We start from the raw sequence: 18,173 nt of genomic DNA on the forward strand, positions 1-18,173 counted from the left end.
CTCAGCAAGGAGTGTAACTTAGGCTTCGAGATTCCCATCAAGATTGCAAAGTGGAAAATCTGTTTCTACCTTTTGATATTAGTTGATCGCACGGGGACAATAAAGCCCAAAAGCCAGCAAGAAATAAAATTCCACTTAAAAGTGATTGTGGTGATCACAGGTTTACGACATCAACCTAAGGCTGCATCATCTATGCCTTTATGGCAGCAAGACATTTTCTGTCTTAAGAAAATAACGATATCTCACTTTAGGAAGTATTCATGTATTATTGTTTTTCTCACATAATTTGCCATGTATACGACTTCTTGGTAGTACTAAAAATTCTTCCTAGGCTTTCTTACACAAGAGCTCGGTGTTTTAGACACATTTTTCAGTCTTAAGCAAAACCTTTGCACTGAGATATATCTATACCTTTTCATTCACTCACTGCAGGAGTCCATGATCAGTTATTTTAGGTTTCTTAAAAGGTGAGGTTTTATTGAGGGCTAAATGCATTTATTCTCTCATAAAATACTTTCTAAGTTACACTTCAAACTCCATAATAAAGAATTTGAAGGGAGCATATTCTAAATCCTTACATATATTCTTTCACTTTGATAAATTATATGCTTCAAGGATTGACAAAATGCTTTTCTGAAGTTTGTTGGTTTTTAAATACTAAGTGGCTGAAAAGTCTTCCGATGATTTTATATTTGGCTTCCTATCTGAGGGAATATCTGTTAATATGAAAGAGCGTCAGACCAGGGGTTGGCAAACTCTACCCCTTGGCTAAGTCTGTTCTATCCCCGTCCTTTTAAAGTCAGGGAACTAAGAAGGCTTTTACATTTTTCAAATGTTGTTAAAATAAAACAAAAAAAGAAAAAGAAGGATCTGGGACTGAGAGGTCTGTACCCTGATAAACCTAAAATATTTACGATTTGGTACTTGAGAGTAAAAAAGGTTGCCTCTCCCCTTCTCTTACATCAATGAAACTATTGTATGAACTAGAAGAAATACTTAGTGCACATGATGGGAAATCTTCAGTTATTAAAACTTCAGTCGTGTTTAGATTATTCTACAATTAGCATCCTGAACAACTCACTACTTTTTAAAAACTTCTTTGCTGTTGTTCATTGTTCAGTCGTAAATTGTGCCTGACTCTCTAAAACCCCATGAATTGCAGCATACCATGCTTCTCTGTGTGACCTAAGAGATCCTCAACTCCCCTCTGCTCTGACCTCAAGTACTACTATTCATTCATTTACACACCAGCCCAATAGTAGATCGGTTGGTAAAGCATCTGCCTGCAGTGCAGGAGACCTGGGTTCGATCCCTGGGTCAGTAAGTTCCTCTGGAGAAGGGCATGGCAACCCACTCCAGTATTCTTGCCGGGAGAATCCCATGGACAGAGGAGCCTGGTGGGCTACAGTCGCTGGGGTCACCAAGAGTCGGACACGACTTAGTGCTGTGTTTGTATGTCTATGCTTCCCCGTCCTTCACAATCTCCCGATTTGTTCCAGTTCGTGTCTATTGAGTCGGTGGTGTCATCCAACCATCTCATCCTCTGTCACACTCTTCTCCTCCTGCCTTCAATCCTTCCCAGTATCATGATCTTTTCCATGAGTCAGCTCTTTGCATCAAGTGGTCAAAGTATTAGAGGTTCAGCTTCACATCAGTTCTTCCAATGAATTTTCAGGGTTTATTTCCTTTAGGATTGATGAGTTTAATCTTCTTGCAGTCCAAGGGACACTTCAAGTCTTCTCCAGGACCACAGTTTGAAGGCATCAAATTTTTGGCTCACAGCCTTATTTATGGTCCAAATGTCACATCTGTACATGACTACTAGAAAAACCACTACTGGAAAAACTATACAGACCTCAGTCGGCAAAGTGATGTCTCTACTTTTTAATACACTGTCTAGGTTTGTCATAGCTTTTCTTCCAAGGAGCAAGTGTCTTTTAATACTGTGGTTATAGACACCATCTGCAGTGATTTTGAAGCCTCCCAAGATAAAATCTGTTACTGTTTCCACTTTTCCCCCAGCTATTTGTCATGAATTGATGGGAATGGATGCCATAATATTAGTTTTTTGAGTTATGAGTTTTAAGCCAGGTTTTTCACTCTCCTCTTGCACGTTAATCAAGAGGCTCCTTAGTTCCTCTTTGCTTTCTGCCTTTAGGATGGTGTCATCTGCATATCTGAGGTTGTTGATATTTTTCCTGGCAATCTTGATTCCAGCTTGTGATTCATCCAGACCAGCATTTTACATGATGTACTCTGCATATAAGTTAAATAAGCAGAGTGACAATATACAGCCTTTCCCAATTAGGAACCAGTCTGTTGTTCCATGTCCAGTTCTCTCTGTTGCTTCTTAACCTGTATTCAGGTTTCTCAGGAGGCAGGTAAGGTAGTCTGGTATTCCCATCTCTTGAAGAATTTTCCACAGTTTATTGTGATCCACAGAGTCAGAGGCTTTAGCATAGTCAATGAAGCAGAAGTTGATGTTTTTCTGGAATTCCTTTGCATTTTCAATGATCTGATGGATGTTGGCAGTTTGATTTCTGCTTCCCCTGATTTTTACAAATCCAGTTTGTACATCTGGAAGTTCTCAGTTCATGTCCTGTTGAAGCCTAGCTTGAAGGATTTTGAGCATTACTTTGCTGGGATGTCAATCAGTGCAATTGTGTGGTAGTTTGAGCATTCTTTGGCATTGCCTTTCTTTGGGATTGGAATGAAAACTGACCGTTTCCAGTCCTGTGGCCACTGCTGAGTTTTCCAAATTTGCTGGCATATTGAGTGAAGCACTTTAACAGCACCATCTTTTAGAATTTGAAATAGCTCAACTGGAATTCCATCACCTCCACTAGCTTTCTTCTTATGATGCTTCCTAAGGCCCACTTGACTTCACACTCCAGGATGTCTGGCTCTAGGTGAGTGATTACACCATGAAGATTATCTGGGTCATGAAGATCTTTTTTGTATAGTTCTTCTGTGTATTCTTGCCAACTCTTCTTAATATCTTCTGCTTCTGTTAGGTCCTTGCCATTTCTGTCCTTTATTGTGCCCATCTTTGCATGAAATGTTCCCTTGATATGTCTGATTTTCTTGAAGAGATCTCTAGTCTTTCCCATTCTATTGTTTTCCTTTATTTCTTTGCATTGATCACTAAGGAAGGCTTTCTTATCTCTTCTTTCTGTCCTCTGGAACTTTGCATTCAGTTGGGTATATCTTCCCCTTTCTCCCTTACCTTTCACTTCTCTTCTTTCAACTATTTGTAGGGCCTCCTCAGACAACCATTTTGCCTTCTTACATTTCTTTTTCTTTGGAATGGTTTTGGTCTCTGCCTCCTGTACTTTGTTACAAACCTCCATCCATAGTTGTCAGGTACTCTGTCTACCAGATCTAATCCCTTGAATCTATTTGTCACCTCCACTGTATAATCTTAAGGGTTTTTTTTTTAAGTCATACCTGAATGCTCTGGTGTTTTTCCCTTCTTTCTTCAATTTAGGTCTGAATTTTGAAATAAGGAGCTCATAATCTGAGCCGCAGTTGGCTCCCAGTCTTGTTGTTGATGACTGTATAGAGCTTCTCCATCTTAATCTGCAAAGAATATAATCAGTCTGTTTTAGGTACTAACCTTCTTTGCTGCATATTTTATTAGCTTTTAGGACAGTGACTTGAAAGGATTGCCATAGGTTTATCTTTATTTTATTGTTAGTTTTGCTAAGCATGAAGATTTGTGAGTTACATAAATGCTATGTTAGTAAAAATAAAAAATAAATTCTTCCAAGCATATATACAAATCACAGCCATGTCAGGAGATTTAATAGCAGTGACATGTAATTTACAAGCTTATGTAAATTGATTTGTCAGTCTTACAATGATGAATTTGTCTGACGCTCTCACATATCCACAAAGCATATATTATTATGTGACATTTGTCTAAATGAAGGTTGAATTTTAAAGGATAGTGTTCTATTTAAGAAATGTTCAAATTCATTTTAATTTTTCAATTTTCGATGCATATTTTCAAACTGTAGGGGTTTTGTAAAAATCAGCTTAGTTTGTTTTTCTGTTCCTTTTTTTACATCCATGTAAAAAGTACAAAGGATCGTAACAGCCAAATTACTTGGAAAAAAAATTTCCTTTTCAAGCCCTATGATAAAATAGTCATTACTATTTTAATAATACAGCATTATAGCAGACTACCCTTTCTTTTTATCATGAGCAGTGTCATTCCAGCTTTTTAATTACTTATATTAAAATTTGCAGGGAAACTTTGGCTAATATTACAGTAGAAGTATCTTTTGAGAAAACTTCTGAGAAAAGAAAAATATTAATATTGTCAAAATTAGTGTAAATGAAAATGTCAAGAAAACTAAGGCATACAGGCCAAATAGGCTACCTGATAAATGAGCCAGAAACCAAGTGTATGTCCAAAATGTACATCTGATAAAAATTATCAAACTTTGATATTCAAATAGGTAACATCAAATATAAAAAAAAATATGTGTTGTGCCCAAATAGAAAAATCTTTATTCCTTGCTGAAAACTTGATTTTTCAGCAAAAGTCATTGCAGGAGTGGACGGACTTCTTACTTTGCCCTGGTTTGCCTAGACTAGCTGTTTAGCGTCGGTTAAGTGCTCTACTGTCTCATAGCCTGAATTTATTGGTTTGAAAAAATAAGATCTCTCCCAAAGTTAGGATTTCCTATAAGGCACAAACCATACAATGTGTACTAGAAAACTTTAAATAAGAAAGTAATATATAAATATTGGATGTTGCTTTTGTTAAATCAGTGACTACACCTCCTTCTACATTTCTTGATTTTTCTGAATACTGCTATAGAACAGGCATTTCACATATATTTACACCTTTATATTCAAGACAACTATCAGTAACGCCTACATCATTCTTCTGAAATATTTTCAACTTCAATTTAGGATCATGTCTTAAGTCTCAATATGCTTGGAAGTGAAAAGAAGTGCAGAAAACACAATCTACTGATGCTGTGAATTCTGAAGAAAATAACCATATGCCATGCATTTGTTCATAAATAATAAATGTTACCCTTTCTGAAAAGCTATGCTAAACATCTCAAATTTTCTATGTGACCTTTCAGTTTGATGGAGACATCTCAAAGACAATATATTTAAATCTTCACTAATTATCTTTCCCTTCAAATATCTTTGTATTAGTCAGTATTCTTTGTCGCTTTTAAAAAAATACAAACACAAAGCAATGAGGACACAGGTCACATCATCAAAAATCCTGTAGATTTTCTTCTGCTAGCTCTGAATTTAGATGCTGAAATGACCTCATCACAGATGGGCCTCCTTTATCTTTCTCTGACATCCATCCCTTTCTATAATAATACAGAGTGGCCAATGGCAGCTCATGGAGGAGAGCTTCCATTCCAATAGTTCTGTATTTTGCTTTGTTTTCTCCTCGCGTGTCGTGCATTTGGGGTCATGAATTGAAGACGTGTCCTGTTTCTCCTCTCCGGCATTCACTTCCAGAGGATCGTTCCTACCTTCTCCCTGAACACCCCCACTCCTCCAGAGCACCAGTAACCAGTTTATTCTATCTCCCTGTCTTTTATAATATGCTTTATCATCTTCTTCTGTTATACTAGGAACTTTGCTTTATTTGGGGAACCATGTTTTAGTGGTATGTGTGCATGCTAATTCGCTTTGGTTTTGTCCGACTTTTTGTGACCCCATGGACTGTAGCTCACCAGACTCCTCTGTCCATTGGATTCTCCAGGCAAGAATACTGGAGTGGGTTTCCATGCCCTCCTCCAAGGGATCTTCCCAACCCAGGGGTCAAACCTGTGTCTTTAAGTCTCCTACATTGATGGGTGGGCTCTTTACCACTAGTGCCACCTGGAAATCCCATTTAGCCACATCTTAATTTAAAAATACTTGATTGCTAAAAAATGCTAGCCCTTGTCTGAACCTTCAGAGAATTGTGATCTTTTAGCCGGTGGAGGATCTTGCATCAGTGTTGATGCTGCTGAGTGATCAACATGATGATTGTTGAAGGTTGGGGTGCCTGTGGCAATTTCTTAGGGTAAAACAACATGAAGTGTGCTATGTCAGTTGACTGTTCCTTTCATTTAAACACTTAGAGGCCATTGTCGGGTTATTAACTGGCCTAATTTCAGTATTGTTCAGTCTCAGGGAATAGGGAGGCCCAAGGAAAGGAAAAGAGATGGAGGAATGGTAGGTCATTGGGGAGGTCAGAATGTACACAATGTTTATAGACTAAATTCACTCTTATATGGGTGTGGTTCAAGGCACCCCCAAGCAGTTGCATTAGTGGCATCAAAGATAACTGACCACACATCATGACAGTGAGTATAATAATAATGAAAAAGCTTGAAATATTGCATGAATTATCAAACGTGACAGAGACCCGAAGTGAGCAAATGCTGTTGGAAAAATGGTGCCAATAGACTTTTCCAGGCAGTGGTGCCAGAAACCTTCAATTATAAATGCATCTGTGAAGCAAACATGAGCCATACCTATAATATGCAACAATACATACATATTACATAACTCAGTATATTTAATTCATATATATACATTATATTTTAAAAAAATTATCGGAGCATAGTTGATTTAAAATGCTGTGTTAGTTTTTGCTGTACATCAAAGTGAATCAATTGTATATATACATATGTCCACTCGTTTTTATTTTTTATTATTTTTTATTTTTTTTTTTATCTACTCGTTTTTAGATTATTTTTCCATGTAGGTCATCACAGAATATTGCGTAGAGTTTCCTATGCTACACAGTAGATCCTTGCTAGCTATCCATCTGACATATAGTAGTATGTGTATGTCATTCCTGATCTCCTAGTTTATCCTTCCCATACCAGTAACCATGTTTGTCTTCTACATCTATAACTGTTATTTCTCTTTTGTAAATAAATTTACTTGTACCATTTTTTCTAGATTCCATATATAAGCAGTATCATGTGATATTTGTCTTTCTCTGTCTCACGTCATTCAGTATTATAATCTCTAGGACCATCCATGTGCTGCTGAATGGCAGCATTTTGTTCTTTTTTATGATTGAGTAATATTCCATTGTGTACATATACCAAATCTTTATCCATTCATCTGTCAATGAACACTTTGAGTGTTTCCATGTCCTGGCTATTTTATTATTAAATATATCCATTGCATATTGTTTATTGTATGCCCCACTTTGTACTGACATATTGTATACTTTAATAATGCAAATGCCATGTGAGCTGAAACTGTATTGTCCACTTCTGTCTCCCCAGTGATTTGAACAGTATCTGGTGCATACGAAGCTCTCATATGTCTCCTGAGTGAATGAATGGATATATGAATATATAGCACTTTGAGCAGAAGTACTAAGGTTGAGCCTTGGTGTGGCATCTGCCTCTCCTGAATCAGGTGGAATAAGAGTGACTGAGTAACATTGTAAAGAAAATCTAGGTGCTGTTACTTAAAGAGAAGAGGTTTCTGGGGAGGGAAAGGATGGATGTCTACCATTTTATCCCCCCTTCCCTCTTTTTGTCACCAATGCCAGTATGTGAATAGATTGGTTTATATCATTGCTCTTATTCCCTCCTCTCAAAGTGTTAATTCTTCTTTTGAAACATGCCTATCTCTTAGTTTCTCATTTTCCCTTCCCACCATGTGGCATTGACTTTGAACTCTGTGACTTGTCTTTCTGCCCTCAGGATGATGATCTCCCACCATCCAAGGTCTTCTAAATATGGCTCTTATTCTATCATTTAGAAAGGAAACACATGCTGTATTCCTCTGTTTACAATCAGACAGAACTTGTTAAAACACTCATGATTTTCCAATATGAATGCTTCTTCCAGTCAGATATATGTCCTTATTACTTATTCCTGAATATAATTTAGTTTATGTTTTCAGAGTACACAATTTTAGTTCTAAAGTAGATTTTTTTAGATAAGTTAGTCAGATCTTTTTGGCGGACAGACATAGGGAGAAGGAATAAAATAAATGAGGACTAAAAAAATTAAAAAAAAAAAAAAATAAATGAGGACTAGAGAAGTTACCCGTAAAGAAAAAAATTTCCCCACAACTACTAGACTCAGGGTATCTCCAGCCCTTGATCTGAGTTCCTTCTTTTGCAAGTGTATGTATGTGTGTGTGTATTTTTAATTAACATATTTCTTTTAGTTGGACAGTAATTACTTTAAAATATTGTGGGTGTTGCCATGCATCGACATGAATCAGCCGCAGGTGCACATGTGTCCCCACATCCTGAACTCCCCTCCCCCTTCCCTCCCCACCCCATCCCTCTGGGTTGTCCCAGGGCACCGCTTTGAGTGCCCTGCTTCATGCATCAGACTTGTGAGGCTCAGCTATTTTATCTATGGTAATATACATGTTTCAATGCTGTTCTCACAAATCATCCCACCTCGCCTTCTCCCACATAGTCCAAAAGCCTGTTCTTTACATCTGTGTCTCTTTTGCTGCCGTGCATATAGCATTGTCATTACTGTCTTTCTAAATTCCATATATATGGACTATGCTGTCCTGGTGTTTCTCTTTCTGACTTACTTCTGAGTTCCTTCTTTATTCCACTCTTCCGCCGTCCTCTCCTGTGTCCTTCTCCCTTTCTATCTCCTAAACATCATTCTGCCCTCCTGTCTAGTTAAAGCATATCTCTTTCTATAGTTGTCCTGGTTACACAGTTACATAGGAGGGGGTCATGGGGACCTCTGACATATGGTCTTTCAGAAGCATGGGCAACAAACTAGGCTGGAGGTTGGCATCAGAAGTGGGGGTGGTCTTGTGGAGCTCAGCCCTTCACCTGTGGGATCTGAATCTACCTCCAGGTACATAGTATTAGAATCAAGTTAAGGTATGGAATGCTGGCTGGTGTCCACAGAGAATGGCCTGGCGTGTGGGAAAACCCATGCATCTGGTGTCAGAAATGAAGTATTAGGAAAAACAGGAGAACACAGAGCAATTTTTTTTCTTTTATCAGGCTTCATCAGACTAGAAATGTCTCATGAACAGATTTCTAAGGAAGTTACTTGCTGGCTGTGTTGTTTTTAATATTCGTATACCACTTACCACCATGTTAATCGTGTGTGTGTGTGTGTGTGTGTGTGTGTGTGTGTGTGAGTCACTCAGTCGTGTCTGACTCTTCACAACCTCATGGACACTAGCCCGCCAGGCTCCTCTGTCCATGGGATTCTCCAGGCAAGAATACTGGAGTGGGTTTCCATTCCCTCTCCAGGGGATTTTCCCAACTCAGGGATCAAACATGTGTCTCCCACTTTGCACGCAGACTCTTTACCATCTGAGCCACCAGGGAAGCTTATAGCTATATATTTTAAGCATATAGTTGATCCTTAAGTTAAAATTGTTTGCTGGCTTTTGTTGAATCTTATTTAAGATAATATTTAGATTAGTCTATATGCACTCAGGGAATTAATACAGGGATTCTCACTGGTATTGCTTTTGAAGCCAGGACAATGAATAATGATATTAAAATGCAGCCACAGTTTATTAAAATAAATTTGTGGCTTTTATGTAAAACTAAAAGCTGGCTAGAAAAATACCTACAAAGAAAAAGAAATCTGTTTTCCCTGTTCAAATGTTGTCAGCACAATGCAAAGAAGATGTCTATTTATGTGATGAAATTTAAGATCTAAAGCTGAAATAGTTTTGTCCAATGAAGAATTGAAGAGAATGTGGCTATTTTGAAAGGCAGTGGTAGTATGTATTGGTATGGCCAAAAAGCTTGTATTTTGCATTTTTTTCAATAAAATCTTATGAATGATTAAAACCTGAATGAACTTTTTAGCCAACACCACAACTTCAGGAAAACCAAGGAGAACACAGTAGGAATCATTATTGAAGAATATCTCAGTTTCCAAAGCATATAATTGTATATGTTATAGACTATTAGGACTTCCTGGTGACTCAGCTGATAAAGAATCCATCTGCAATGCAGGAGACACTGGTTCCATCTGTGGATCAGGAAGATCCCTGGACAAGGAAATGGCAACCCACTCCAGTATTTTTGCCTAGAAAAATCCCATGGACAGAGAAGCCTGGCAGGCCATGTTCCATGGGGTAGCAAACAGTAGGATGCTACTGAACTCTAGCACGTGTGCACGCACACACACACACACACAGACACAGCCTATTGTCCATTTTCCAGATTATTGGAGCCAACTGAATGTTCTAAAGAGTAGTTTAAATCTTGAGGAAATATTTCAACATACATTTTTGCATACATGTATTGTGGACTGCCAGAAGATTTAACCAGTCCGTCCTAAAGGAATCAGTACTGGGTGTTCATTGGAAGGACTGATGCTGAAGCTGAAACTCCAATACTTTGGCCACCTGATGTGAAGAGTTGACTCATTGGAAAGGACCCTGATGCTGGGAGGGATTGGGGGCAGGAGGAGAAGGGAACGACAGAGGATGAGATGGCTGGATGGCATCACCGACTCGATGGGCATGGGTTTGGGTAGACTCCGGGAGTTGGTGATGGACAGGGAGGCCTGGTGTGTTGCGATTCATGGGGTCGCAAAGAGTCGGACATGACTGAGCGACTGAACTGAACTGATTTGTGTGCAATTAAACCAGAGCCTTCTGTTTCAAAGCTACTATATACTCTTTATTGAAAGTATCTCTTTACTTGCTTCATAATAATTTTATCTTTTAAAAGTTGTTGTAAAAGATACATTTAAAAGAGATAAAACTCCTGATTTAATATAGAAACAAATTCAAAATATCAGTTAAGAATGCAACAGATTAGCCATGTAATATAGTGCTTATGTTATATCATGTTATGATTTAAAATTTTCAGTGTTCTTTCTAAATTTTTTATTTCAATGTTTAAGAGATTATTTTAAAAATATAAAAGAGAATCTCATGTGGAATATAGCTTTCCAAAAACTTAAGTTATTTAAGATAGGGACAGCTAGAATGTGTATATGAAATTAAAGCAGCTCATGGAGAAGGAAATGGCCACTGACTCCAGTGTTCTTATTTGGGAGATACCATGGACAGTGGAGCCTGGTGGGCTAAGGGCATGAGGTCACAAAGTCAGACACAATTTGGGAACTAAACAATAACAACAAAACGTGTTTTAAATAGCTTACATGTTTATTTCTCATTTATTTGACAATAGTCTCTTGCTTTAAAACTTCCTTATTTTAAATTATAATTTTATATTGATATTTTTCCTGTTATTAGATTGTACACTCTTTTTGAGTGTAGCACCTATTGCTTTCCTTACTTCTGGCTTCCCCATATTACTTTGTTTTATGCTTATTATGCAGTAAATGTTTTATAAATGTTTGCTGTGGAATGATGGCCATGCCCAAAGAAAATCCATTTTTTCTCTGCCAAAAAAATAGACAATGTGAACTTTCAACATAAAAAGGATTGTGGCAAATAATTCTTGACAAAATCTTCTGTTAATAAGACAAATGAAATAAATATGTTCACATATAGTTATGCTAATAAAATGTAGAAGTCCCTGACCTCTGCACAGTGTATTCAGTTGTTCTTTTTGCCAAATTCAAAGTTGAAAATTTTTTTCAGATTTCTGATGATGGCATGGGTAGTCATGTAGAGAAGATTTTTAAAAAACAAGAAATATGGTTGGAGGGTGTTTAAAAAAATGCATACTGCATAGTTTAAATGTAAAATGTTACATTTAAATGTAAATGTATCCATAATTGTTTACTGTATACCACAGTGTATGTCAGAGTGTTTCATTCTTTTAACGTGTGTGCATTTCCATATGTGAAAGAACCCGTGGAAGCTTTGTCTTAGCTCACATTTAAAATTGGTCCTGTTTTTCAAATAAAGTATGGAAGCTTTTTTCGGTTTGTTTATGGTTTGGGGAGTATAAAATACCTCCATTGCAAACACAGTTTAAGTTTATACTAGCACATAGAGTACATGAAGTTTTCCAAAGTATTTTCCCCTCATTTTCAAATCTCTCTCTTTTTTTTTTTGCCAGGCATTTCCTGGGAACGTCAACTCCGATAGTGTTGTCCGGCACGATTTACAGCATCCGGTCATCGCCCGCTACGTCCGCTTCGTGCCTCTGGATTGGAATGGAGAAGGCCGCATTGGGCTCAGGATAGAGGTCTATGGCTGTTCTTACTGTAAGTAATGTGCTGTGGAAATTGGTGGATTTTTGCCATCTTCATTTAATTAGTAATTTCATTATTTTGAATTATTTTAGTTGCTTTCTCTGACAGTGAATTGCCATGTATCTTTACATAAAAAGCATATAAAGTTGGTCATATGTTTTAAATATATATTTACATTTTTACACAAACACACATATAAGAATACACTAAGAATACCTTTAGTAGAGGATTTGGGAAAGGATTATTGTTAGGTGTACTAACATAGCAAAGCTTGTTAATTAAAATGCTTGAAAAATAATGAATATTTTTCAAGTTTTTAAAGAGGTTATCCTTACTGGTAGTTTGTATACCATATTTTTTGAAGGAATTGTTGGGAACCATGCCTGTACTTCTGTTGAATTGTCTTTTGTTTTGTCTAATTGAGTAATTTTAAAAACCAACCCTGTCTTTTTTTTTTCTTCCTCATTATGCTATATAGACATGCATCTTACTTTTGAGATGGCTTTCTTTGAAAATATCCATTTTAAAACCAACACCATCAATGAAGGTACTTTCAAATGCACAGTAAAGGGCAAAAGCAGTGTGCCAAAGGTCATATCGTCCGTTGACTCGAATGCGATTTAAAATATGACAGTGTGTTCTGTAATTGTTTCAAGTAGCTTTGTAAAATGTTGAGCTAGTGCTATCATGAGGTTTTCCATCAAGCCTGGTCCTTGGCAATCACAAGATGAGAAGGAAACATGCTTGAAGCTAAATAGGAAGCTTGGCTTTCCTAGTATATAAACCTCACTGGAGAAAAAAGTCCTACACTTCAGGAAACCAGATTAATATTTATGCCAATAGATGTCAGTGGAGGAAATGATAAATTGACCACGTAAAGTAAGATAAAACTTTATACCAAGTTGTAAATGTTCTAAATCTTCTCCAAACACAGCCACTTGTGGTTATCGAGCACTTGAAATGTAGCTAAGACAATTGAGAACTAAGCTTTATTTAATTTCCATTGATTTGAATTTGAAATTAAGTAGTGTGACCATTGGCTACCATATTGGATGGTACAGATCATAAGAACCAAAACAACTGCTTCTTATTTTCCTCCTGTGTCCTTTTATAATCTAAGCAGCCTATAATATTTATTTCTAATGGCAATCTCTAATTTTTTTCCTAGTTTGGAAAATGATACTTTAATCATCATAGGAACTGTCTCTACTATCAAAACTCTGATGACTAGCCATTCCTCTGTTGCTGCATAGTTAGTTACAGTCGTGTCCTACTCTTTTGCAACCCCGTGATGGACTGTAGCCCTCCAGGCTCCTCTGTTCATGGGATTTCAAGGAAAGAGAACTGGAGTGGGTTGCCATTTCCTTTTCCAAGTTACTTTTCTAACCAGGTCATTTTTCTAACTAATATCCAGATCCCATTATTTCTCATACATCTATGTATGAGGAGTGTAAAATATACTTAAGTCTTTTCCAAGAAAAAATACATGTCTGTAATAAGAAAATGATGTGTTAAACATATTTATTATGGAAAATGTTTCCAAGATTACTGTGTTATAAATTTGCCTGTATTGGAATTCAGACCAGAGTGGCCCCTTAGATGGCTTTCTATTTTATTGTATTTTTTTCATTTATTGGACCATTGATTTGTCTCAAGGACATTGTTTAAGGTTTCAGTGATAAGGGAATTATGGATCTTTGAGAGGGGAAACTTCAATCAGAAACAGTCATATTTTGCCCCCTTAAAAATAGCAGTCCTGCCAGGGTCCAACAAGGAGAAACTAGGCTTGCATCACTCCCATGGAAAAGAAATGATTTTTCTCATCTTCTGAGAAACCCCTTAGGGAATTTGTCTGAGATCTGCCTTTATACCTGCAGGTTAGGTAATGGGGTTGTTCTTCTTTTCCTCTTCTTTTCCTTCAAAGTTTGCCAAAAGAACTAGAGAAGAAAAAACATCAATAGATTGCTGCTTCTGTGGGAGTGTATACCCACTGAAAGTCCCCTTGTATCTGTCACTTTCTTTTCTGAAGCCTTTCCACAATCACTCTGTCATCTGAAAAATTAGGCACTTTTCAAGGTTCCAAGTAAGAAGTTCACTCTATTCCAGGTGAAGGAAGTTTAGTTACAGGCCACTGCTTTTAAGCCTCTAGGACCTCTGCTGTTTTAGTTTTCCTGACTTGTCTTGATGATAATATATATTCCAGCTTCAATGAATTTAGACTCATTTTAAATCATTCTGCTCCCTCTACATTTGGTTTCCCCTCAAATTTAGTTGAAACAAGTGCATGCTGTTATTTAAAAAACTTAATGATATTCCTCATGTCTTCTGACTCAGTAAGCTTGCTCCCCAAACACTGATGCTAATCTTCTTACTCTGTTCCGAAGGGACTGCATGAAGCAGAAGGGAGAGGTTCTCAGTCTAATAACTTTTAAAAATCATTTATGGCTGAAACACTCAAACATTCATCTTACAAAAGCCCTGCATGGTGTATTGATTAAAGTAGTGAGTGTTTTTTTTATAGCAAATACTGAATTAGCTTTTAACCAGAGTCTCCATAAAAGTAAGGTAGCACCTTGGCAAATCAGGGGACACACAAACCAAAGTAATTTTTATATATGCATTCAGTTTGGATGAATAACTAACCAAGCCTGTAAGTATTTCCCAATGCAAATCCAGGTGGAAAATAAGTGCCAGACATATGAGGCAGGCATATGAGGAGATGCCAAATACAAGTAGTAGGAGGACAGTGTTTTGTCCTCTTCATGCTGTGCTAATGGGAATATCCTCTTCTAGGGCCCAAGTCTACTCCCCTAGCGCCTTTGCAGCCTAGATAGGAGATGCTGCCATGTGTGTGTATTAGGTTCCAAGGGCTGTTATAAAATAATACTATAAACTGTGTAGCTTGGGACAACAGAAATTTATTCTCCTATGGTTCTGGAGACATGTCTGGAATTAAGGTGTTAGCATAGTTGTTTCTATCTGGAGACTCAAAGGGAGTAACTGACCCATACCTCTCCTCTAGCATCTGATGATGGTGGTGGTGTTTAGTCACTCAGTCGTGCCCAACTCTTTGCGACCCCATGGTCTGCTGCATGCCAAGCTTCCATGTCTATCACCAACTCCCAGAGCTTACTCAAACTCATGCCCATTGAGTCTGTGATGCCATCCAACCATCTCATCCTCTGTCGTCCCTTCCTTCTTCTGCCTTCAATCTTTCCCAGCTTCAGAGTCTTTTCTGATGAGTTGGCTCTTTGCATCAGGTGGCCAAAGTATTGGAGCTTCAGCTTCAGCATCAGTCTTTCTCGCATCTGGTGGTTGTCAGCAGTTCTTGGTGTTCTGTGACCTGTTGCTGCTTCGTTCCAATGCCTGCCTCTGCCTTCACGTGGCTGTCTTCCCTCTGTGTGTCTGTCTCTGTACCTTCACATGACCGCCTTCCCTCTGTATTTCTATCACTGTGTCTTCACTTGACTGTCTTACAAGTTCATGAGTCATTGGAGTCACCCTTACCCAGTATGACCTTATCTTGAAGGAACTGATTACTTCTGTAAAGACCCTATTTCCAAGTAAGGTCACATTTTGACTTTCTTGGTGGTTATGTGTTTGGGAGAAATGTAATTCAACCCAGTGCAGTATTTATTCATTAAGATAAGTAAGAATTTCGGTGAAGATCTTCACAAAGGGCAGAGAAATAAGAAATACTTCTGAATGTCAACCCACGTTTTCCTGTTTACATTAGATGTTTCATTTTGCATAATACTTGTATTATTGTGTTTTGTGTTCATCACACACACATACACTCATGAAGTTTAAATTTTGGGAATCAATGTATCATCACACAGATTCATCTGTTTCATTAGCATTTATTGAATTCTATTTGTAAAGCATTCTACTAATTTAAAACTTAAAATACACATCAGGTCATATCACACCTCTGCTCAAAGCACTTTACAAGCCTACCTATAAGGTCTTCAGTTGTTAGCTTGAAATATAGTGCCCTTCTTATTCCCTCTGCTGCTACACCCTATCATTTCCACGTTGTACTCTATGCTCCACTATACGAACTATCCTTTTTTCTGAGTATATGACCTACTTCTGTAACTTGTATTCACTCAAGGTATCCTCCCTCTTCATCGTTCTCCTGATCAATTTGTCTTATCCTTCAAGATTCAGTTGAGATGTGATTTCCAACAAGAAGATTTCTCTGAATTTCATAATGAACCACATCATTTTTTAACATAGTCTATTATACTATGTATTCAGTTCAGTTCAGTCACTCAGTCGTGTCCAACTCTTTGCGAACCCGTGAATCACAGCACACCAGGCCTCCCTGTCCATCCCCAACTCTCGGAGTCCACTCAAACTCGTGTCCATCAAGTCGGTGATGCCATCCAGCTATCTCATCCTCTGTCGTCCCCTTCTCCTCCTGCCCCCAAAGGAAGTCAAGAAACACCTGGAGTAACAGGCAAATTTGGCCTGGGAGTACGGAATGAAGCAGGGCAAAGGCTAATAGAGTTTTGCCAAGAGAACGCACTGGTCATAGCAAACACCCTCTTCCAACAACACAAGAGAAGACTCTACACATGGACATCACCAGATGGTCAACACCGAAATCAGATTGATTATACTCTTTGCAGCCAAAGATGGAGAAGCTCTATACAGTCAGCAAAAACAAGACCTGGAGCTGACTGTGGCTCAGATCATGAACTCCTTATTGCCTAATTCAGACTTAAATTGAAGAAAGTAGGGAAAACCACTAGACCACTCAGGTATGACCTAAATCAAATCCCTTATGACTCTACAGTGGAAGTGAGAAATAGACTTAAGGAACTAGATCTGATAGACAGACTGCCTGATGAACTATGGATGGAGGTTCGTGACATTGTACAGGAGACAGGGATCAAGACCATCCCCATGGGAAAGAAATGCAAAAAGGCAAAATGGCTGTCTGAGGAGGCCTTACAAATAGCTGTGAAAAGAAGAGAAGTGAAAAGCAAAGGAGAAAAGGAAAGATATTCCCATTTGAATGCAGAATTTCAGAGAATAGCAAGGAGAGATAAGAAAGCCTTCCTCAGCAATCAATGCAAAGAAATAGAGGAAAACAACAGAATGGGAAAGACTAGAGATCTAGAAAATTAGAGATACTATGTATTAGGTTGGTGCAAATGTACTTGTGATTTCAGAGCATGAATTTTAATCATTATATTGTCATTCAGTTGCTCAGTCATGTCCGACGTTTTTCAACACCATGGATTGCAGCACGGCAGGTTTCTCGGTCCTTCACTAGCTTTTGGAGCTTGCTCAAACTCATGTCCATTGAGTATGTGATGCCATCCAACCATCTCATTTTCTGTCACCCCCTTCTCTTCCTGCCCTCAATCTTTCCCAGAATCAGGGTCTTTTCCAGTGAGACAGCTCTTCACATCCGATCATTATAACTAGGCTCAAACATACCTTTATCAATCAAAATAGGAACCATTACAATCAACACATTTTTGCCAATGAAAAATGTTTGTTTATTCTTGTAGTGTAAAAAAAATCTGTGCTTTGGGGTTTGACAAACTTTTGGAAAACATTTTCTGCCACCTGTTGGTTGTGGAAGGATTTTCCCTGCAAAAAGTTGTCAAGATGGCTTGAAAAAGTGGTAGTCAATTGATGGAGGGCAGGTGAATATGGCAGATGAGGCAAAACTCTGTAGCACAATTCGTTCAACTTTTGAAGCATTGCTTGTGCAATATGCAGTCAGGCATTGTTGCAGAGAAGACTTGGGTCCTTTCTATTGAACAAATGCTGGCTACAGGCATTGCAGTTTTTGGTGCATTTCATCAATTTGCCGATCATACTTCTCAGGTATAGTGGTTTCGCTGGGATTCAGAAAGCTGTGGTGGACAGGCAACAAACCACCAAACAATGACTGTGACCTTTTTTTGGTGCAAGTTTGGCTCTGGGAAGTGCTTTGGAGCTTCTTCTCAGTCCAACCACCAAGCTGGTTGTTGCCGGTTGTTGTATAAAATCCACTTTCCGTCACATGTCACAATCCAGTCAAGAAAT

The 18,173-nt window shown here is 38.0% G+C and overlaps 1 protein-coding gene across 1 annotated transcript in view; it reads left to right on the top strand.

Moving 5' to 3' along the window:
- CNTNAP2 (contactin associated protein 2) overlaps positions 1 to 18,173 on the top strand; it is a 2,213,955-nt gene that overhangs the window by 899,894 nt on the left and 1,295,888 nt on the right. The window contains exon 5 of the mRNA XM_061165994.1: positions 11,990 to 12,137. Coding sequence (XP_061021977.1) covers positions 11,990 to 12,137 — 148 coding nt within the window. The remainder of the gene's footprint in view (positions 1 to 11,989; positions 12,138 to 18,173) is intronic.

This window comes from Dama dama, chromosome 18 (genome assembly GCF_033118175.1).
Source record: "Dama dama isolate Ldn47 chromosome 18, ASM3311817v1, whole genome shotgun sequence".
NCBI classification, from domain to species: Eukaryota; Metazoa; Chordata; class Mammalia; order Artiodactyla; family Cervidae; genus Dama; species Dama dama.